This window comes from Lingula anatina, chromosome 5, assembly GCF_051362555.1.
Source record: "Lingula anatina isolate TDL-2025a chromosome 5, LinAna3.0, whole genome shotgun sequence".
Lineage (NCBI taxonomy): Eukaryota > Metazoa > Brachiopoda > Lingulata > Lingulida > Lingulidae > Lingula > Lingula anatina.
In genome coordinates this window covers 12,853,201-12,877,052 of record NC_141771.1, presented here as the reverse complement: position 1 = coordinate 12,877,052, position 23,852 = coordinate 12,853,201, and the positions used below count along the sequence as shown (strand labels likewise).

Genomic DNA, 23,852 nt, shown 5'->3' with positions numbered 1-23,852 from the left:
TACTGAATTATTATTTTAAATAAAACTAATTATTTAATTAACATTACCGGTCATGCTCAATACATCAATAAAAAAGGATATTACTTAATAACACAGCCTTATACGGTGTAAGGTTTAGTTTACTTTTGTTGTGATTGAGGAGCCTGGTGTCCAGCTCATCTAATGCATTTATTTGCATAAATGACAACTTTTCATTCGGGGTGGTGCCCCATGAGTTTTGCACTTTATTTCATTCATCACAGTGTCTCCGTAGGAGGAACACATAGTACTCTTACTTTTGAATCTGTTATTTCTACTTGAAATTTATAGTTTAAAGGAATGGCAGAAATGGTGAGTTTTAATACTGTTTATTGATTATTATTGATTATTGATGATTAGTTATTTATTATTGGTGATTATTGAAATGTATAAATTTTTGAGTAAGTAAATTTGAACACGTAAATAACCGTTAGTAAGTACATTGTTGTAATTTTCTTTTTCTTTTCTTCTTTTTTAGTTTTTACGTGTCTTGTGAATCCATGTGAATAAACCAAGATCCAGTGAAAAACACATGCCTTTTCTTTGACTTTTAATACACCTATATAGTCCTTGCGTGCTATATAAAGTAAAAACATTTCTCAATCATCCCACGGAAATTTCCATCATGGCCTACCACGGCAGCTTACAAGATTTCGGACTATCTCATAGACGATTCAGAACCAACAGTTTGCGTTCGGCATCGGAATCCCAAAGGACAAAAGCCGCACTCGCTATGGCTAATGCTCAGTTGGAATTCGAAGAAGCGGAAACCGCACTAAGGCGTCGGTATCGCGAGCAAGAGCTAAAAGACGAAATGAGAATGCTTTCCCTACGAGCCCAGGTGAGACGGCGGGAAATTGAGGCTGAAATTCAGGAAGACGCATCTTTATCGGAACACAACTTCACGATTGATCGCTACTTTAATTCCATGGAAGAAGGTAACGTTGATACTATTGATGCACATAATCTGACAAATTCCGATCATGTTTCTCATCAACATGTCAGTGCACAACAGCAACAGCAGAGTGAGCAACAGCGGTCACGCATGAATGCACATCACCCGCATTCCACGCAACAGCTTCAGCAATTAGGAGTGTCATATGAGACGGAGCCCACTCAACCGAAACCGATGTCAAGGACAAATCAACCACAGCAGTTCCCTACGGCAGCCCAGTCGTCACAACCGTCACAGCTACAGCAACCGTACATTGTGCCATCCCATACAGATCCAGCGATGACATTTAACCCCCATGCAACAGAATATACACCAATGACAGCGCAGTCAATAGGTACGTCTACCATAGAGCAACAACGTCAGCTTACCATGAATGACCAAGTAGCACACTTACTTCAACAACAACAACGAACTTTACAAGAAATCACGCTGAACCAAGAAATGCCCAAACGTGAGTACTTGTATTTCAATGGTGATCCCGTATCATACCCGACTTTCATAAGAAACTTTGAGACTAATATAGAACAAAGAGTACCAGACTTTAGAAGTAAACTGTCATATCTCATACAGTACTGCACAGGTGAAGCCAAAGAAGCCATAAAAAGCTGTGTCATACTTGAACCAGAGGAAGGTTATTTCCAGGCTAGAAACATATTACAGACCCATTTCGGACAAAAACACATCATCATAAAAGCTATGTTGGAGAAAATAGTAACAGGTCCTCCCATTAAAGCGTCAGACGTTACACGACTCTCCAAGCTTTCAAGAGACATGACCACGTGCCAAATGACAGCATCCAAGATGGGATACTATGAAGATTTGAATTCTATGGATACTCTGGAAAAAGTGGTCCGGCGATTACCGCAATATCTCCAAGCTGGATGGGCCAAACGTTCCGGAAAATTGTTGAATCAGTGGATTGAGGTCAAGTTCAAGGATCTCGCAGATTACCTGGAGGAAATGGTACAGATTGCCAACACAAGGTTCGGACAATTGGTAGGATCCAAGCCGGATGTGAAACCTAAGTCAAAGGTCAGTTGTCACAACCCGTCCTATAAGACCACTACCCTAGCCACTAACGTTCACCCTGCCGAGAAAAGCAACAGTAACTCCAACAAGTACCAGCCATCGTCAGTCCAGAGAGACCCGTGTGTGTTTTGTTCTGGAAATCATACTATAAAGCAATGTTTCAAATTTGCTAGAATGAATTACAGCAATAGGAGAAATTTTGTGTCGGAAAACAAACTGTGTTTCAATTGTCTTAGTCCAACCCTCCACACACGGCGAGAACGTGTCAATGGAAACAATTGTGTCAAGTCCCTGGATGTGGCAAGCGACATCACGCGTTACTACACCCACCCTGTGTATCTGCCAACAGCCCCGCACTGCAACGTGAGCCTGGTGCCAACGCTACGTCTGTTGTTACTGACCCCGTAGTTGCAGTCCAGAGTGCTGCGGTAGCGACAGGAAGAAGAATCAGTCTACAGATTGTCCCAGTGACCGTGAGCGGCGGCAATGGTGGACCGATTATTGAAACTTATGCATTTTTAGATAATGGATCTGATCACAGTTTATGTTTACACAGTTTAGCTGAAAAGTTAGGTGCCAGTGGGAAACCTATCCAGTACAGTGTCAGTACAGTTAACGATGAAAGTTGCGTAAACCAAGGACAAGAAGTACAGCTAGAAGTGAAAGCTATCAATAGCCAACAAGGATTGATTCTAGATCAAGTTTGGACGACCGACAGACTACCGATCTGTGAAAAGAACATTCCAAATAACTCCGACATTTCAGAGTGGAGCCATTTGAAAGATGTCCAACTGCCAGAGCTAGATGACAAAACAGTTACCATTCTCATCGGTAATGATCACCCTGAAGCTCATTGGCGCATAGAAGAGAGACGAGGCGATAAGAAACAACCGTACGCGATCCGAACGATTTTAGGATGGACTATATTAGGTCCCATGAAAAGACCAAATGATGGTGACGTCACGGTTAATTTCATTCATGCAGACCAGGTACTCGGATGTGACAATTCTCTGAGAGGCTGCGATTCCATTTCTACCCAGCTAAGCAAGATTTACAACAGTGAATTCAGTGAGTCTTCAGTTAGCAGCAGCCAATGTATGTCGTTAGAAGATAAGAAAGCGAAGAGGATCATGGATGAGTCCGTAGTATTTATTGACGGACATTACCAAGTTTCACTTCCTTGGAAGTCAGACGAGCTCTTACCCAATAACAAGCCAGCAGCTGAAAAGCGCTTGAATCTGCTCAAAAGACGTTTACAGCGTGACGAAAAACTACGAGAGAAGTATACTCAAGCTGTTCAGGAGTATATTGATAAAGGACACGCTCAGAAGATTGACCACAGAAATATGCATAATAACAGCAATTCTGTTTGGTACTTACCTCATCACCCTGTGATCAATTCAAAGAAGTCCAAAATTAGAGTTGTCTTCGATTGTGCAGCGAAATATGCAGGCGTTTCGCTGAATGATTCCTTGTTACAGGGTCCGGATTTAACCAATTCACTCATTGGAGTTCTCCTTAGATTCCGCCAGGAGAAGATAGCTATTGTTGCTGATATTGAGCAAATGTATCATCAAGTGAGAGTGCACCCTGATGATCGTGACGCCTTACGATTCTTATGGTGGCCGGCAGGAGATCTCAGCAAACAACCAGAAGAATACCAAATGTTAGTCCACGTGTTTGGTGCTACTTCCTCTGCAAGTTGTACAGTCTACGCTCTCCTCAAAAATGCAGAAGATCATGGAAAGGACTTTGATTTCCAGACCGTTGAAACTGTCTACAGAAACTTCTATGTTGACGATTGCTTAAATTCTGTAGAGACTGTCGATGAAGCTAAGAGGATGATCACTCAACTCACCTCATTACTGCAGAAAGGTGGATTTCATCTGACCAAGTGGATATCGAACCAGGAGGAAGTTCTATCCAGTGTGCCCACAGCGGAGCAAGCACCGTCGGTCAGAAATGTAAACTTTGACAAACAGCCGATAGAACATGCGTTAGGCGTACAGTGGAACATAGAAAAGGATACTGCGTCCGTGAGAGAGATATAAAGAATACTCGCAGAGGTATTTTGTCATTTATTGCATCGATATATGATCCACTGGGTTTTGCAGCGCCACTTATTCTCAAACCTAAACAGATACTCCAAGAATTGTGTCGGGAAGGCATTGCATGGGACAGTGACTTACCTGCAGAGCATCTTAATGCATGGACACAGTGGAGAGAAGGATTGGACAATTTACAAACAATTGAAGTACCAAGATGCTACAAATCACCTCAATTAGCAGATATTCAGTCCATTGAACTTCACCATTTTTCAGATGCCTCTTTATCCGGCTACGGCATTGTTTCCTACTTGCGATTTGTTGATATTAACCAGCAAGTATCTTGCAACATTGTCATGGGAAAATCACGTGTAGCGCCTCTGAAATCAGTGACTGTTCCACGAATGGAGCTGACAGCTGCTACATTGTCTGCGAAAGTTCACAAACAAATGATGGAGGAGCTACAACTGCCCATTCATCGTGTTGTTTTCTGGACAGATTCTACGATTGTGCTCCAGTACATTCGGAATTCCGCGACCAGATTCCAAGTTTTTGTTGCCAATCGTTTACAAATGATACATGATGTTTCATCCCCGTCGCAGTGGTATCATGTTGATTCAGATCAGAACCCGGCAGATTACGCTTCCAGAGGAATACAGCTCAGAAGTGATAACGGTGATGACATACAGCGTTGGTTACATGGCCCAGCTTTCTTGTACCAGCCCGAGATACACTGGCCGAAACAACCAGATCATCTACATGAAATTCCAGAAAATGATAGAAAAGTGAAACGTAAATCAGCTCATGTACATGTCACTACGTCGTCGGAAGTATTGGACGGTGTAGAGCGATTGTTGCATCATTTCTCATCGTGGTATACTTTACAGAAATCAGTTGCCTGGATTTTGCGTTTCAAACGCTACTTACTGTCCCGCGTGAGACAATTGACAGTAGATAGAAACAATGGACCATTAACAGTACAGGAAATCGCGCTTGCTACTGATGCCATTGTGATGTATGTACAAGCAAAATCATTTCACAAAGAGTACAACGTTGTATCATCTGCAATGACCAAAAAACCCGATTCCAAGGGATACGTGAGCCCATTGCGCAAGCTATCTCCGATCAAAATTGATGGGATTCTGTGTGTAGGAGGACGTCTCCAGAATGCAGCGATATCTACCTCACAGAAACACCCGAAAATTCTTCCACATGATCATCACGTTACTGAAATCATTGTGCGACACTATCACATTAAGGAAGGACATGTGGGAGCATATCACGTGTTATCTGTGATACGTCAAGAATTTTGGATAACGCGTGGATTGTCAACAGTGAAAAAAGTCATTCGCAAGTGCATGGTGTGCCGCAGATGGAATGCAGTTCCCAGCAGTCAAGTTATGGCCCCACTTCCAAGAAGTCGTGTGACACCAGGGAAGCCACCATTTCATTCAGTAGGTGTCGACTACTTTGGACCACTGTTAGTGAAATGCGGAAGACGAACAAATAAGCGTTATGGTTGCATTTTTACGTGCATGGCGACTAGAGCAGTTCATTTGGAGATATCATATAATCTGTCATCAGACTCATTCATTCAAGCAGTTTTGCGTTTCATTAGTCGGCGAGGACCGCCGTGTGAAATTTTCAGTGACAACGGGACTAATTTCAGAGGTGCTGAAACAGATCTAAAACGCATTTTACAGCAGTGGAATCAAGAAAAAATCAGTGATTATCTGTTACGACGCAACATTCAGTGGTATTTCAATCCTCCAAATGCAAGCCACGCAGGTGGCGTATGGGAGCGTTTAATCAGATCAGTGCGGAAAATCATGCGTTCGATTTTGGGAAATAGATTGGTAGATGACGAGACATTACTTACTGTACTTGCTGAAGTTGAGAAAATCATGAATGATCGTCCGTTGATCCGCAAAGCAGACCATTATTACGAACTAGAAACCCTGTCACCAAATCAACTACTGTTGCTGCGTTCGAATCCCTGTTTGCCCGCTGACAATTTCACAGAACGTGATCAATATAATGAACAGTGGAAACACGCGCAGTTAATTGCAGACCAATTCTGGCAGCGATGGATTAAAGAATACTTGCCTGTACTTCAGGAGCGTCAGAAATGGCTCCGACCAGCAAAGAACTTTGAAAAAGGTGACTTTGTTTTACTTATTGATGAAAATGCCTTTCGCGGCCAGTGGCCTAAAGGACTGATAGAGGAAACTTTTCCTGATAAATACGGACATGTGCGCCAGGTGATTGTTAAGACGGCCAAGGGACGCTTTCGCCGTGATGTGCGAAAACTGTGTTTATTGGAAGGAAATTTTGTTTAATGTGCAATGCATTTAAGTGACAGTGACTTTATAGGACATATTTGAGTTAGTTAAATAGTGTTTATATTTGATTAGAAAGGCTATTTTGAATCTTGATTAAATCGCCTTTCGGTGGCCGGTATGTAAGGTTTAGTTTACTTTTGTTGTGATTGAGGAGCCTGGTGTCCAGCTCATCTAATGCATTTATTTGCATAAATGACAACTTTTCATTCGGGGTGGTGCCCCATGAGTTTTGCACTTTATTTCATTCATCACAGTGTCTCCGTAGGAGGAACACATAGTACTCTTACTTTTGAATCTGTTATTTCTACTTGAAATTTATAGTTTAAAGGAATGGCAGAAATGGTGAGTTTTAATACTGTTTATTGATTATTATTGATTATTGATGATTAGTTATTTATTATTGGTGATTATTGAAATGTATAAATTTTTGAGTAAGTAAATTTGAACACGTAAATAACCGTTAGTAAGTACATTGTTGTAATTTTCTTTTTCTTTTCTTCTTTTTTAGTTTTTACGTGTCTTGTGAATCCATGTGAATAAACCAAGATCCAGTGAAAAACACATGCCTTTTCTTTGACTTTTAATACACCTATATAGTCCTTGCGTGCTATATATACGGGTAGTAGGCTACCGGCACTTATGTATATTTACTGACAACTCTTCTGAAGTTGCGGACATAAGAAAACGCACTTTGATAAATCATACTTCCTAGGGGTACTTTCTTGCTATGGAGCTCTCTTTCCAAAACTTTATAAGTTTTGCCAAGATCAATTAACCTTTTTCCGTGTATTCTTTTTGAGGCAACTCGTCTATCTTTAGGGGCCTAATTACTGTGCCTGGGTCATGTTGTAACTGTCCCTTTAACATGCAAGGTGTGTTGACATGGGCAACCCTTCACTTCAAACGAAGCCCTGAATCCTCAGGAAAATTATGCCCACCTTGCCGACTTTAACATTCAGGTACACAACAATACTGAGGCAAGTTTATTCAGGCCAGTGCCACAGTCCAACACATGTTATTTCCAAAATGGCGACTGTGGAAGGACTGAATTCACACTAGCGACACCTGGTGCCAAGCGGGCTGGTATCCCCCATTGTGCCCTAGAGGGGTAATCTCCTTAGAGGCACATGTTGCTACTTATACCATGGGGCATCACTGCCTGGCCTCATTTTGCTTGATTCATTCTGTTCACGAGCATGATACAATTAAGCTACAAGTTATCTCAAATCTGCAACTGAAATCTTCAGTTCAAAAAATTTCATTTTACCTCTATGAGAACTTTCCAGCAGTTCACTCGATCTGTTGAAGCGTACAGTGACAGATTCTGCACAACTTCAAGCAAGGATCAACAGTACAAATTGCTGACTGTTACATGAATGCGGTAAGTTTTAGTTTCTCTAGCTATTTAGCAGTTGCAGTTGACAATATGTTCTTTATCCAGGAGTCGCTTGTTTGCTCCGATAGCGGTCACTGGGACTGCACAAAGAAATTAAGGGTCCTTGCGTGTAGATTCTCCAGGCACCTGATGACATAGGCGGACGCAATGTCCCGATATTTAATGGATATCGCATGGGCACATGTTATGCCGATTCAGTTACCTACTTTTAGTTTCCCACTTCTATAATATTCCTCGTCAGACGTTTCACTGTTCAGGGTAGATACCTTAGCAAGGTAGGGTATCTTGCTCAGACTGAAGTGCACATCATTATAATCCAGCTCAATCCAAAAATCAACCCTCCTTTCCTCATCAACTATTCTTTTTTGTTAGCACTGAAGTTACCATTTACACCTACTGTTTACTTATCATTGAGTTTCACATTTATAGCTCTTTCTTTAAGTCTTCTGAAGAAAATTTGTGGTCTTATATCACCCCCCCCCCCTCCCCTTCACACATATCTACTACTTGGGTTCACTTACTTAGGGCATTACCACTGATAGAGCATCTTAATTAAGTCAGAAAAGTAAGTAGTTATTAGCTTTTCACTTTTCAGTAAGCAGGATAATTTTGCATGGGTATTACAAGTCCCCCAGATATGGAAGATTTAACTACTTATTGAAGCACAGTGCCTTCATTTTTATCATATTCAATAACCTCTGTCCATTTTCTTAGGACTTCTCTGTTTCAGCTTTCAGTGGGATATTGCACAACTTTCCCACCCTAGTTAATCGTAAAAACATGTATTCCTGACCCATTTTCAAGTCACAAGGCTCCATGAAAAGTCTCCTGTTCTCTGATTTAAATTAAAATTACAACCTAGCTTTACGACCCTTCTATGGCCTATTAACTGAGGCTGGTCCCTTAATTAAGCAGTTGATAGAGGCTTACAATCCCTGACCCTACTGCTGACGGGTAATTATGCCCTCACCATAGCTAATACATCCTGGCCACCTGTTATGATAGTGATAAAGGCTGACAGCTGCCCAGTAGTAGTTCTCTAAAGATAAATACGAGCTATAAAGATGAACAAATACACTGGAATTACGAGTTACTGGCGAAATAGACTGAATTACTTTAATCATTCAAATTCAGTGGCGACTATTAAGTAATACATCTGAACTCACAACAAGCTAAAACATAAAATTTATATAATATATATATATATCTGAGCTTCAAAAATGCACACTAGCTTAGACATGCTTTTGAAATCCTAATGTTTTTAGGACCAGTGGTTGAAATAGAAGAACGCATTTTATAATATACGTCAATTTAATAATTATCTTGGGCATCGGTTATTTTAGAGGCTAACATGACAACTAGCCATATATTTGAGTGTAAATAAAGAAATCTTCCAAAAACAAAATAAACGGCTTCATCTTGGAAATTTAGCCTCCTCGGTAGTAAATAAGACCATGATTCAAACCTTCATGTAAAGTGTACCCCATGATAACATACAGTCTTAAGAACAAAGACAGGAGTCTGACATAATTCCAGATGTACACCCTGGCAACCAGGCAAGCATCTTAAGAGGACATTCCATTCACTAGTTTCCTCAATCATCGAGGGTTTGGTTCTTATAATAATAATAATAATAATAATAATAACAATAATAATAATAATAGTAATAATAATATAAGTTTTCACTTTGTTTGCTGAATGCCACTCGGGTTGGAGCACACCTTTCGGACATGGGGCAATACAAACTTAAGCCTAATAAGCATGGACCCATCAGAAAGAATTTCTCTCAGTAAGTTGAACTAAACCCCGCCCCCTTTCACTTTTCTTAATCAGACTCTGACCTTTTCAGGGCCTCATGTAAATTGGTCACTTAACTGGATCACGACCTTTTCAGGGCCAAGGTACACTTCCTTTCTAGGTCAGTTTCTGACCTTTTTAGGGCCTCATCCACGTTGCTTTCTTAACCAGTTTCTGACCTTTTCAGGATCAAGATAAACTTCCTTCATAATCAGAATCCGGCCTTTTTCAGGGCCTTGTGCACTTTAGTTTGTTAAACAAATTCTGTCCTTTTCAGGGCCTCATACACATTTGCTCTCTTATCCGGATCCCGACCTTTTCTAGGCCAAGGTACACGTACTTCTTTTCAGAGCCTTGTGCACATTGGTTTTTTAACGAGATTCTGTCCTTTTCAGGACCAAGGTACACCTTTCTTTACCAGTTTCTGACCTTTTTAGGGTTTATGTACGTTGTGTTCTCTACCAGTTTCTGACCTTTTCAGGGTCTATGTTTGTTGTGTCCTTAACCAATTTCTGACCTTTTCAAGGTTATGGTACATTTCCTTCCTAATCAGATTCTCTCCTTTTCAGGGCACATTTGTTTTTTTAACCAGATTCTGTCCTTTTCAGGACCAATGTTCACCTTTCTTTACCAGTTCCTGATCTTTTCAGGGTCTATGTATGTTGTGTTCTTTACCAGTTTCTGACCTTTTCAATCCTACGGTACACTTCCTTCTTAATCGGATCTTGTCCTTTGCAGGGCACATTCGCTTCTTAACCAGATTCTGTCCTTTTCAGGGCACATTCGTTATTAACCAGATTCTGTCCTTTTCAGGACCAAGGTTCACATTAGTTACTAGTTTTTGACCTTTTCAGGGTCTATGTATTGTTGTGTTCTTTACCAGTTTCTCACCTTTTCAAGGCTATGGTACTCTTCCTTCTTAATCAGATCTTGTCCTTTTCAGGGAAAATTCGTTTTTTAACCAGATTCTGTCCTTTTCAGGACCAAGGTTCACCTTTCTTTACCTGTTTCTGATCTTTTCAGGGTCTATGTATGTTGTGTTCTTTACCATTCTCTGACCTTTTCAAGGCTATGGTACACTTCCTTCTTAACCAGATTCTGCCCTTTTCAGGGCACATTCGTTTCTTCACCAGATTCTGTCCTTTTCAGGGCACATTCGTTTCTTAACCAGATTCTGTCCTTTGCAGGGCCAATGTTCACCTTTTTTTTACCAGTTTACAAATTTTTCAGGGCATCTTGCACATTCGTTTCTAAACCAGCTTCTTTAGTAGATTTCGGCCTTTACAGAGCCTTACATACATTCGTTTCGTTACCAAATTATGTCCTTCTCAAGGTCAAGCTACATTTCCTTTACCAGTTCTCCCCTTTTAGAGCCAATTTGTTTCCTACCAAGATTAAGGCCTCTTCAGGCCCCTTATACACCATGCATGCTGCACAGTTTCAGACCTCTCCATTTCATTTATTTATTTATTTATTTATTTATTTTTCTCATACAGCATTAATGTCATTTCATCTTATTTTTTCTGGCATCTTTCTATGCCACAGGCAGTTTATTTATTTATATTTTACTTCCCACTGCATCGGGACTAACAGCATGCTTTTCCAACATAGTTCTTTATTTATTTATTTATGCGTTCCTCATCAGTATGTTGGGTAGAGCAGCATGCTTTTAGCACATACTTGTTTATTTATTTATATTTTCCTCACCCGCTACATCGGGTTGAGTGGCATGCTTTTATGACATGTTTATTTATTTATTTATATTATCCTCCCCGCTACGTCGGGTTGAGTGGCATGCTTTTATGACATATTTATTTATTTATAATATCCTCCCCGCTACGTCGGGTTGAGTGGCATGCTTTTATGACATTTATTTACTATCCTCCCCGCTACGTCGGGTTGTGTGGCATGCTTTTATGACATAATTTTTTTTATTTACTTTTTTTTATTAATTTAATTATGTTATACTCCCTGCTACGTCGGGTTGTGTGGCATGCTTTTATGACATATTTATTTATTTATATTATCCTCCCCGCTACGTCGGGTTGAGCGGCATGCTTTTATGACAATTATTTACTATCCTCCCCGCTACGTCGGGTTGAGTGGCATGCTTTTATGACATATTTATTTATTTATTTATTTATTTATTTATTTATTTATTTATTTATTTATTTATATTATCCTCCCCACTACGTCGGGTTGATTGGCATGCTTTTATGACATATTTGTTTATTTACTTATACTTTCTTCCCTACTGTGACGGGTCAATAGGCATGCCTTCTTAACAGGGTTATTTATCTTTTTCCCCACTATCAAAAGTGTGTGTATGTGCATGCATGCTTTCATAATTCATTTACTTACTCATTTTCTTTTTACTAATAGCCATTATTTTTGTGGAAATTCATTGTTCTCCAAACTGCATTGGACTACTTCATTCTCTCCTTTGTGGGGTTTTCCTTGCCCAGTGCATTTGGGCACCAGTCAAGGTTATGGCCTCTTTGCAACCCCACAAATGAAATTTGTGCAAAATTGTTGGTAAATAATAACTTTTGCTGACTCGTCGCATCATAATTTTTAGGATGATGAGTCTCATTGAATATTTGATATATAATTTTTATCCCTAAGGCCATAACATTTAATACAGGCAACAATTTGCTACATTGTTATTATTGTTAAAACGATTAGGATAGAGGGGTTATATAATAAAAGCGGCCTGGTTTGGCCAAATCACGAACAAACAATATTCCTTGTTACCTTCTTTCTTGCTATGAATGAGACTATAAAAGTTTGTGGTACACTGAGATGGAGGAGACATAAAAATGTTTAACTGGCAGAAAGAATTACCAAACAGACTGCATTGCCTACTGAAGCTGTATTTTAGTCCCATGTTTCTTTCCTGTAAGTTTGAGAACAGTAAGTGACATGGTTTTTCTGAAATGGTCATCATGGGAGCAGTGCCCAAAATAGGGGTTTCTTCAAAATTTGATGCAACATTACATAATGTTTAACAGCATAATGACCATCAATTTTTAATAATAAAATATTAGTAACATGGACATTCAGAAAACATGACCAGCAAAGGTCTTCAGGCCAATGGAAATTCAAAGTCACACCTTGAAAATGCCAAAATGTAAACAAGACAGCACTGTTCTGACATGGATTTATTTCCATTTTTAACACTTTTTTTAACATAAAACACAATAAACAGTTTACTGCAATTTTATATGATCAACTAAGAAAATTGATGAGATGGGAAAATTATCAAAAAAAACAGTGTTAAATGTCCAATTTCCTCAATTCTGAGATTCTGAACATACTGAATGATTGAATTTGACAAAAGGCAATGATATGAGTTTATTTCCATTTTTGACACTTTATTACACAATACACAATAACAAGTTTACCATCATTTTTACATAATCAACTAACAATGTTGTAAAGATGCAGGAAATGTCAAATAAACACTTTTACGTATCTTATTAATTCAATAATGAGACTGTTAACATGCCTAAGAGTTGAATCTGAGGAAATTTGAAAAAACAGCATAACTTCTAAAATAATGCCCCGATTATGCTGATTTTCGAACTCAACCTGCGTTTTAGTAAGATTGATTACTCCTGTGAGTTTCATGACAACAGGCCTAACGGTTTTCCTTAAAATGTGTTTACAGTGTTGCATATATGCTGAAAAATGAAAAAACAGCATAACTTCTAAAATAGTGGCCTGATCATGCCGATTTCCGAACTTGACCTGCGTTTTAGTAAGGCTGATTACTCCTGTGAGTTTCATGACAACAGGCCTAACGGTTTTCCTTAAAATGTGTTTACAGGGTTGCATATATGCTGTGTCTGTACATAAAAACTAAGATGCTGCACATACGGCGCTCGGACTTACCATTTACAACAACCAGCACTACTATGATGACAACCCTTAACTTCAGCTTCATCCTCTATGAGCTGAGTGCTAAGTGAAAAGACAAGGGGTACCATTTTCATAGTAGTATCTGATAATGTTATTGAACAGTATACATACCGTACCAGTTCCCTGTCCTACAATTCCCTAAGAAATCTGCACCTTGACTGATGCGTGGTGTTTGAAGGAGGGCAGTATATTTAAGTACCATAAAACTGAAATGTATTCCAGATAAATTTGCTTTGTCACGTACTCGTGCCCCCTATTTCTCATGTTATCAATTCCATTTCGCCCGCGGATTTCAAAGCTTAACATTGTGTAATCAACTGTAAGCGCCATACTACACGTTAATACGGGCTACCTAAAAAGAGGCACATTTCCTTGCTACATGAAGTATGTTACATCATTCTTATACCATTTGAGTAATAGAATTTCAAGCAGCTATAGATTTACCTACTTTTCTAACAAATACCCAGTAACAATGTTAATTTTCCATCCCATTTAAGATCAGCTGTGTGAAACAATGCTATCAAATGCAATTTTGACTTCTTGTATCCTTATTGTGGCACTGTTTCGAGGCAAATTGACCAATATATATATATATATATATCACACAGCTGATCTGATATATATATATATATATATATATATATGAGAACCTAACAAAGTGGCACCTTTAATGTAATGCGTAGAGTGATATAGAAAATCATATCATGAACCAATGTTTTTTTGGTTTTTTTTTTATTAAACTTGAAAATTGATTTTTTCACAATTACTTTTTTTCTGATTGTACAACTAAGGCAATTAAATATTGTGCATTGGGTTGAATTAGGTCACAGTGTGATTCATGCATATGCAGATTTACGCCCAATTGCGTCCTATGATTAGACAATGCGTCCTGAGCACCACCAAGTTTTACCCTACGCGCTGTATCCTTGCATTACTTAGCGCGGTTGTTTGAAATTGAACACTGTTTTCTTGTGCAGCTTTCGTGGAAGGATTCCGGTGGCAAAATACTCCATAATATTAGTTCTGAAGAAACCTTCTAGCCGCCTGTTGTGGGAGTTAAAAGAATCTCTCAGGCTTTAGATTACGGCCTACAAGCACCGAAAAGATGCAAACATCAACATCGGAAATCAGTAACATGTTATCTGAAAGCTAAAACTTAATGGACAGATTACTTCTTTGTCATCACCAACTTCGTCAGTAACGGTTATCTTAAATAAAATCAGCTGCCATACTGTTGTTTTTCACATACAGCTCACGTGCAGCTTTAATCCACTGGTATCAATGTTATTATAGATAAGATACATGCATTGTTAAATATATTCTAAAAACATCCGTTTAATTGGTTAGTCATGTTGAAATAGATAAGAATCAAAGAGGAGGATTTGATGTTTTATTCCAAATATATACCCAGCAAAAAGAAAAGACAATATTATTTTTTATTTACTTCACTGAAACAGTTCAGAGTAATATTGAAAATTAAAGAAACAATACAACGTGATTTCTATGCGAACATGTCAATTTTTCTATGTCAGCAAACATCCCTGTATAACATATTTAAATCTCGTTGTAATCAATGTGCATCTCAAACATTTCAAAGGGACAGTAGATTTCTAAAAGACTTCAGCTGGAATCTAAAAGCCAAAGGGAAATCGTAGACTTTTCGTAGACCATTGCCGACTGCATCAGTACCGCTTACCGAAAACTATATCAGTGGTGCTAAACTCCTGTCGATACCAAGAGAGATCGTGTGCACTTTTAAATTCATCTGCATCAAGGACGCCATTTGCGTTCTGATCAATTGCATCAAAAATTGGTTGAATCTCAGCCGCGTTGCGATAAACAAAAAGGAATTTGGAATACTCATCTACTGTCAACTTGCCATCACAGTCAATGTCAAATGTGCCAAACAAATCAGATGAGATTTCGGCGGCCTCCTTCGTCTCAATAGGCATGTCTATCTCGTGAACACGAATCATATCTTGCAAAGTGAAGACTGTTTCATAGTTGGAGTATTTGTTTGACCACCAGACCCGAAAGGCATTGGAAAATATACCATTCACCGCCATAGCTCTCCAAGACGGCAGAACTTTTTGAGCTCGTTCCGTTGTTAAACCAACATATTCCTCTTCAGTAACAACACCATCTTCATCAACGTCGAAGATATTAAAGAATTCTTTTAACTTGGTGATATAGTAGGAACTAAATTTTCCTTTGGTGTTCTGAAATATGAAGAAATTATCTTTAATGACCCATCCTTGTCCATCTTTCCAATTAGGAACTTATCTCTTTGAAAGTTGAAAGACTCTTTTAAAAGGACATATAAAAATTGGTTTTCAAATGAGTCCTGGATATATTTTATTTATCATATATTTAAATATGACATTTTCTTGCATATATCCTGTTTAAATATTTGGGAAATGATTTGGTTTCGGCTTAATTAACGAACATATGAGATGCTGTAATTGTTTGGATCAGGTGTATTTTTCTAAAAAAAAGTCATTGATTTTGCCGAAAAAATATTGGTTTTATGAAAATATCAAAATTGTTTTGTTTTGTTTTTTGTTGTTGTTTTTTTTACACACACGTTAAGTCACCATCCAAGAAAAATATTTTCTCTTATCCAATAAACACACTAAAAGATTTCAGACTAGCAGAAAATCCCAACACAACTACCTGCAATTTAAGAACCGTGTTGCCTTTCTATCAACTGTCTAAGCTTGTTTCAATAAAAGAACAATAAAAACAAACGATTTTCTGGACCTACCTTCACAGAACTTGAAGAATCGACAGTTTGAACAGCAACCAGTAGGAGCAGACTTATCAGCTTAATGGATGACATTATTTCAAAGTCTAAACTACCAGGATTTCTAAAACAAGGGAATCAACATAACTAAAATATATCAACCAGTATGAAATATGATTTATTTAAGTCCCCCTTTAAAAGAAATGATCTGGTTCCTTTTTACAATTTACACCTAGATGTATCTACCACATCTATTAAACACGTTTAAAGGTAATAATAATACTGTTATGGAAAAGAATACACTTATTATAACTCATAGCACATTAGTTGTACAATTAAACTCTGAGAATTGGTAGCTCGTATTAAAAATTTATGCCTGGGTATTATGGAACTGTTCAGTCCTGAATCTGACATAATATCACCCCCAAATGTTATTAAACAGTATGTGCCTTACCAGCTTTCTGTCGTACAATTCTGTGAGATGTCTGTACCTTGACTGACACGTGGAGTTTTAAGGAAGCGTAGTGTTTTATTTGCAATAATATTGAATTGTATTCCAGATAAAGTTGCTTTGTCACGTACTCATGCCCCCTATTCCTCATATTATCAATCCCATTACGCCAGATGCTTTCAAAGCCTAGCTTTGTTTAACTAAATGTAAGCAACATACTACATATTCATACGGGCTTCCAAGAAAAAGGGTCATTATGCTGTCATGCAAATGTTTTCGCTATTATGTTACATCGTGTGTATACCATTAGAATGGTGGGTTGAAATTTCAAGCATCCATTCAGAGGTCTTTATTTTTCTTACAATACAGAGGTTTATATATCCATTTGCTGCTTTGCTCATGGAGTGGTTACCTGTTTTCTTTCCAGCGTCTCTTGATCTGGAACCATATCTTCTATTTTGCAGATCAAGTATTTAAAGGTTTTTTAATTAAATGGCACGTCATTTATCCCCCCCCCCCCAAATGATTACACTGCCTTTAAATATTTTCAAAGTAGTAAGAGAACGCAGACATCCGCCAAGACGGATTATTATTTAATTAACGGAAAGTACATGTAATTGAGACTGCATTCCTACAGATTTAGATCGATCCATCTGGATCGGTCTAACTCCCTGGGGGTTCACGCTAAATCGCTGTCAGCCGAGCGCGCACGGAAGTTGATTACCCCTTTACAGCTTTAAGTAGGCGGGACAGACATTTAAGCTGGCTAAATTGATAGTAATCTAGTGAGACTCCCCACGGGGATAGATCGATATTAAATCTATGGGAATGCAGTGTAACTTTTAAACCGGGAGGAAAATATTTTGCTTAATTATTATTTGTATCAATTAAAAAGTTAATTGGTAAGTCGTATAATTTCTTCCAACTTTTTGTCATAAGTAATTGCATTCCAAATAGAAACGGTGGAATCACATCATTTTGTTTTATCTAATTCGTCAATCATGTATGCGGCAGGACTGGGTTGTTGGTCATACCAAAAATGCGTGTATCCATATACGAAATCAAATCGATCAATGATGCCATCTTTTTTGCGGTTTATGGCATCTAATATATCTTGAACCTCAGCTGTATTACGGAAGATTGCAAGAAAGTTGGAACACTCTTCTAATGTTAATTTGCCATCACAGTCAAGATCGATTGTGTGAAACCACTCACAAGCAATTTTGACTTCTGCCTTTTTTGTTGTAGGAATTTCCTTCTTCACAGCACGAAGTATTTCTTCAAAGGTAATAGATGTTTTATAGGTGCTATAGTTGTTTGACCACCAGATTTTATAGCCGCTGGACAAGATGCCACACACTGCCATTACTCTCCAAGGTGGCAGGATTTGTTGAGCTCTGTTCACTGTTAGATCAATTAATTATTCTTTAGTTACCGTACCATCTTCATCAACGTCGATAATATCGGAAAATTTTTTTAACTTTAAAATAAAATACGAACTAAAGATTCCGTTGAGGTCCTAAAAAATGAATAAAAGACTTTTCATGCCTTTTGCCAGCACATTTTCCTACTTATTGAAAATTACGCTTGAAACATTTATTCTGGTTTTACATGTACATTGATTCTACTGCAAAAGTAAAAGCTCACCCCTGTCCTTAACTCATATGTTTACCCATTTACTTATTAGTGTTCATTTGGTATTATGTGCTATACATTTCTCACAGCCTTATCCTAGTCAAGCAAATGTTTTAACAAATTAATAATAATAATAATAATAATAAAACACTTCTTTAAAACCGCGCTACACATGCGTCTCAGCGCTGTTTACATAAAAAATTAAAACTCCACAGATAAATTAAAGCCAGTATAAACTAAAACAGAAAACTTAAAAAATTTAAAAACTAAGAAGATGCTATAAATTAAAGTATTCTTTAAATAAAAAAGTTTTTAAATTCTTCTTAAAACAGTAATATGAGTCATCCAGAGACACATTAGATCTTGTGATAAAATTAGACCATAAAATCGGTGCACAAATCTCGAAACTTCTGTGTCCATATGTTTTAAGAGTCTTTTTGGTGTCTTTTCGCGTAAGTTGAAGTTGTCCACTAGATCGAAGTGATCTGATAGGAGTTAAAAGTTCTATGGTAGAGTTTAAGTAAAATGGACAGTCGTCATTAAAAATCTTGAAAGTCAAAAGTAATATTTTAAAAACTATTCGTTGAGACACGGGTAGCCAGTGGAGGTTTCGCAGAATTGGTGTGATGTGTTCGGACTTCTGAGCTTTACAGAGGAGACGAGCAGCAGAGTTCTGAATTGATTGTAACTTTTCCATTTGATAGTTAGGTATTCCAAACAATAGGCTATTGCAATAATCCAGTCTAGAAGTTACAAATGCATGGATGAGTAATTCAGTTTGCTTGGTGTTAATAAGGTGACAGATCTTGGATATTTGTTGGAGACTAAAATATGCTGTTTTACATACTTTGTTGATGTGTGATGTCATTTCACATTTGTTATTAAAAATAACACCCAAGTTCCTTACTTCTGTTGTTGGTTTTATAAAAAAAAAATTAAATAAATTTAATAAATAAAATAAAACAAAAAACGACACATTTGTTTCTGGACCTACCTTCACCCCATCTGAAGACTCAATAATTTCAATAGTCACCAGCAGCAGCAAAGTTATCGACTTAGTAGAGAACATCCTTACAAGGTCAAGTTTTCTAAAAAGGGCATTAATAGAATTACACAACACTCGATCATCCAGTATAAAATAGAAGGAGCCTACATGTTCACAATAATCCATTTAAGGGAATGCCCATGATTCACAGTGATGACCTTTAAACATTCGTGCCTAGACATATTATTTAAAACAATAGCCAAATATTGGGGGAAACCTGATACTAATGTTTACCAAATATCGGCAGCTAAAAATCACAGCTGAAGATCAAAATTTTGTTGACCAATTGCTTATCAAATTGGAAGTGATGTTTGAAGCACATCGGTGAAGTTGCCGATACTTTCTTTGCAGCCTACCTGTATACCCATATGTTTCATTGCGAACGTTACTTACCAGAAAACAGTCCTAGTCCTCCAACAGTGTTCTAACAAATTGTATTAAGTAATATTTCCATAAGCGTATAACCCTCTTCAATACAATCATATTCTATTGCTATTTCACCTGGTGATATGTTCGACAACTAGTGTCCTATATTCAACGTTTTATAAATCTCCTATCATCACCTAGTTATATGTTGTACATGCATATTTCAATGTAAACACCGAGCTCCATTTTCATACTGGTTGTCAAGTGACAAAGAGCTTCACTTTGCTACTGGGCACATTTCATCGCTGATGTTTCACGTCTGTTGGGCTAATACTTAAAATATTCAAATAATTATGTATATACTGTACCAAACAGTTTTTGATCATAAGCATTTTGTCAAAAAAAAAATGAACATGCTCTAAAGACACAATAAGTCAGTTTTGAATTCTAGTGATAAACGGATTATATAGAATGAATAATTAAAAGTATAGATTGATTTTCCGTGATACACCATTTATTAATCTTTTGTAATTTTTATATTTATTTTATTTTATTTATTACTATTATTATTATTTGAAAATCAATGATTTCTCGCCATAATGCCAAAGAATATGTAGAACAGAAGCCGTTCTTGTCAATATCATGCCTCATGAAAATATTTCGCAGGGTTTTTATTAGTGACACGGGCAGATTAGCCCTATTATGGACCATGCCGAAAACTCAAATTGCCGGTTTTATGGTTCAAGTTGTAGAATGATTTTTTCACAATTGTTTTCTCTGATTGTACACCTAATGAATAAGGTAATTATAGTATTAAAAATCAGAGCCACATTTTGGTCTTTTATTCAGTGTCCTCTGGATTGGAAAACACACCTGACGCGTCTGTGCGCAGAGTAAAAATTTCTGGAACATTTACAAGGTGATGGCAATCCCCATACGGTGCAAAGATAGCATATTTTCGATTCCAGGGTTATCCCTTAATGATCCATTTCCAGGACAGCCCACAAATTCTCAAAATTGAAATGTCAATTATTCAGTTTCCAAACGCATCATCTTTGTTGTATATGATAGTCCAGTAGTCGCTGGCATTGACAGGGACAAAAAGATGGACATATTTACTAACCTGTAATTTTTTTAAGTACAACAGCAGGCCACTGGATGTGTTCTTCATGCTGTGTCCTTACTCCTGTGATAATATGCAGTTTCTATGTTGATTTTAAACCATTGATTATTTTACATATCACAAAAAAGCATACATTCAGAAAGACTATCGGAATAAAGTATAAATGCCAAATTTGCATCATGTTGGAAAAGTCATTGTCAGAAAATAACTTCAACTTGTGGGAAGAATTATCAGTATAAATTTACTTCAATAACGTCGAAATTATTTCTAATTTCACGCCAAGCGCCTTATTGAACAATCCAAATACAAAAAAGCTTGTTTTCAAGTTCCTAATCAGCACACGAAATGAAAGTAATGATGAATGTATATTTTCCATTAAGTATTTTATTTCAAGCCGGAATTGCAATAATGGTCTTAATAAGGCACAGCAATTGTCAAATAATTGAGCACGCCGACTGACACCTTTAAATAATGCTTCGCTTCAATGTGCAACCATACTGAGTATAGACAACGCTCGAGTATTTTTGGTTGGAAGACGATATTCCTGACATGCAGCGTTTGCTGATAACCGCATTGGTTCTTGCTTGCTTCAGCGCAGCAGTGGGCAAAGTGACAGATGCCAGTTATGGCTGCAGGAACGGAGTCTTGAAAGGTATGTTAAATATACCAGAATAAAACTTTTACAATACTTAAACAACACCTATATATGGTGATTGTGCGCTTTTAAGTCTCCTACTGAAGCAGTTGCAGTTGTAGCAGTTTTAACACACTGTTTAAGGCGGAAATATACATCACGTCGGCCTGTACCATAAACTTTCAGCTTACTGGCCATTCTGACTTCCAGTTTCCTAAAAGTCGCCTGATACGATTTAAAAATCGCTGGTACAAATCAAATTTAAAATTGCGACCAAGCAGGACATTTGCAGGACATTGTACACCCATTTCAAATTAATACTTGTAATCATTAAACGTCGATTTTATCGAATCTTTCTGGAACACTTTCACCCATGTAGACGCATTCAAAAATGTTTATGGAAAATTGTTGAAAAAAGTTTGTTTTTAAGCACAAAAAAAATCAACTGGGCGTGTCGGACCACTACATTTACACATTTTGAAAGATCTTCCGGTCGCACGAAATTTTAATGGCCACAGGAGTCAGACCAGTGTCAGATGTCGCACACAGTGTCATTTTGTCAGATATCCTTCTGTTATAGGCCCTAAGCCTTCGATTTTCTCAGGTGTCGTTGGAAATGTCATTAATTATAATAATAATAATGATAATAATCATAATAATAAAATTGCATATTTGTAATGTGGGTAAATTCGTGACTGGTTATCCTGAGCGCGATAAGCATAAGCAATTAGTGTCAATTGGGGGTGGTTTTCGTATGCTTAACAACAGAGCAGTCTAATGACATCTGAAACTCTGACAATAACCACCACCTGATGAAAGCGATGAATTACCGATTTGGTGTACTTATTTCAGCCTGCAATCCTATACCAATGTGCGCAAGATCAACCAAGGGGCTATGTGACACCTGCAAATGTGGAGCTGGCTCCTGCGTGTAAGATGCATTTCTTGTGAATGGGGCCCCAATATAATCTTTAGACCCCACTTAAAATAATAATATGATAAAATAAATAAATAGAATAAAGTCCTGTCCGATGGACAACGATTCGGAGATTTACTGACGAATGTAACGCACATTTCAAGACAAAGTGAAAGATATTGCCGAAGTCGCCTTAGCAGAAGTAGTTGCCTTATAGCAAGAGATGACTGGATAGAAATCACTGGAATCCTGCCAGAATTGAACATTACCTTTCTGAATATCATTTATTTTGGAATATGAAGTCAAGCAATTCTTACTGCCATATTTTGAATTGTATTATGTAGGCCTACTCCCACTCTCTCGTGTGCGAATTTCTATTGAAAAGTTTTTTTTTTCAGACTTGACTGCTCGTGCAGTCCCATATGCGAGCTTCAAAACATGAAATGTGCCAGAGCTAGCTGTTGAAGGAGTTCCAGGAAGTCTCTCGTTGGCATTATCACTGTCATTTTGTAATACTTACAGGGAGCATACACATAAAGTCAATAGCAACTAAATTTTATTGGTTTTCTTTTCCTTTGTGTTCCATAAAAAAATCCAAGTTGTTGAGTAATTTAATTAAAATTAATAAATGAAAAATTAGCTTTATAATAATAATAATAATAATGATAATAATAATAATAATAATAATAATAATAACTAGACTGCAACTGGCTTAAGCCAGTGGCGGAGGATTCCCCTGCAAAATAGGTGTGGAAAGGCTCTTACAAGGTCATGTGAAGGTCATGGGTTAAATTTGACCCCACATTCAGAAAGAGCATGTGCGAATTGGGGGGGGGGGGGGTTCAACAAAACATCACTTTTAGCCCACTTCAATATTTCTCCATGAAATAGCCGAATGACCTTGAAAATGAGGGTCAAGGTCAAATTTTACATTTGATTTGGGGGCTTTGGGTATATGTTTGGGGTAGTTTACTATAGCATGCTATGACCAAAAAACAGTGTTTCATGGAGAAATTGCCAAACTTAAGATTTCTGCAATGTCATAAATATTTTAAAATTTATATTAAAAAAAATAATTAGGCAGTCGCTACCAAAGTACGGCTAACCTTAGATAAATATATAGGGCATCATTTGCCACTAAGATTTGGGCTCTGGGCCTTCCGGTTTTGGAGATCTCGGAAACCAACCTTTTTTGAGCATGTTTGGCCAAGAGCGACCCTGACCTTGACCTACTTGTATAAAAGTATGTCATTATCTGTGGATTTGGCTCAGTATCATATGCCATAAGGCCCTTAGCCATAGGCTTATACTTTAGGCCTAATGGCAATTTCAAATTTTACAAATTTTGCCTTTAAAAGCCCCTGTGACCTTTAAAAGTAGGTCAAGGTCACTGAAACTGGGTCTGTGGCATATTCTCGCCATGGGCTACGTATGAT

General features: G+C 37.6%; 3 protein-coding genes and 1 long non-coding RNA gene across 5 annotated transcripts; 3 read left to right on the top strand and 1 right to left on the bottom strand.

Moving 5' to 3' along the window:
- The first annotated feature begins 123 nt into the window (after positions 1-123).
- On the top strand, positions 124-4,053 carry LOC106172792 (uncharacterized). The gene is made up of 3 exons (XM_087014022.1): positions 124-330; positions 497-2,406; positions 2,559-4,053. The coding sequence occupies exons 2-3, from the start codon at positions 644-646 to the stop codon at positions 4,051-4,053; spliced, it is 3,258 nt and encodes a 1,085-aa protein (XP_086870148.1). The 5' UTR covers positions 124-330; positions 497-643.
- A 64-nt stretch (positions 4,054-4,117) lies between these two features.
- Positions 4,118-6,950, top strand: LOC106175641 (uncharacterized). The gene is made up of 2 exons (XM_087013459.1): positions 4,118-6,731; positions 6,898-6,950. Exon 1 carries the CDS (start codon positions 4,404-4,406, stop codon positions 6,384-6,386), a length of 1,983 nt encoding a protein of 660 aa, XP_086869585.1. The 5' UTR covers positions 4,118-4,403; the 3' UTR covers positions 6,387-6,731; positions 6,898-6,950.
- A 7,910-nt stretch (positions 6,951-14,860) lies between these two features.
- Positions 14,861-21,075, bottom strand: LOC106165351 (uncharacterized). Of its 2 annotated transcripts, none has more exons than XM_013543535.2 (3): positions 20,867-21,075; positions 16,268-16,370; positions 14,861-15,722 (listed from the first exon to the last, which is right to left on the bottom strand). In XM_013543535.2, exons 2-3 carry the CDS (start codon positions 16,340-16,342, stop codon positions 15,186-15,188), a joined length of 612 nt encoding a protein of 203 aa, XP_013398989.1. In that variant the 5' UTR covers positions 16,343-16,370; positions 20,867-21,075; the 3' UTR covers positions 14,861-15,185. The 2 variants fall into 2 exon arrangements, with proteins under 2 accessions (XP_013398989.1, XP_086870365.1); XM_087014239.1 differs by lacking the exon at positions 20,867-21,075 and adding an exon at positions 16,701-17,155.
- Positions 21,076-21,349: 274 nt separating this feature from the next.
- Positions 21,350-22,970, top strand: LOC147761660 (uncharacterized). Its single transcript, XR_015334846.1, has 3 exons — positions 21,350-21,518; positions 22,353-22,431; positions 22,815-22,970. It is a non-coding gene; the product is annotated as an uncharacterized LOC147761660 (long non-coding RNA).
- Positions 22,971-23,852: the final 882 nt, after the last annotated feature.

Bases quoted from the DNA above. Each gene is read 5' to 3' on its own strand.
- LOC106172792 (XM_087014022.1), top strand. From the start codon at position 644: ATGGCCTACCACGGCAGCTTACAAGATTTCGGACTATCTCATAGACGA. The intron at 2,407-2,558 runs GTAGTTGCAGTC...ATGTTTACACAG, and splicing joins CGTCTGTTGTTACTGACCCC to TTTAGCTGAAAAGTTAGGTG.
- LOC106175641 (XM_087013459.1), top strand. From the start codon at position 4,404: ATGGGAAAATCACGTGTAGCGCCTCTGAAATCAGTGACTGTTCCACGA.
- LOC106165351 (XM_013543535.2), bottom strand. From the start codon at position 16,342: ATGTCATCCATTAAGCTGATAAGTCTGCTCCTACTGGTTGCTGTTCAA. The intron at 15,723-16,267 runs GTAGGTCCAGAA...TTCATATTTCAG, and splicing joins ATTCTTCAAGTTCTGTGAAG to AACACCAAAGGAAAATTTAG.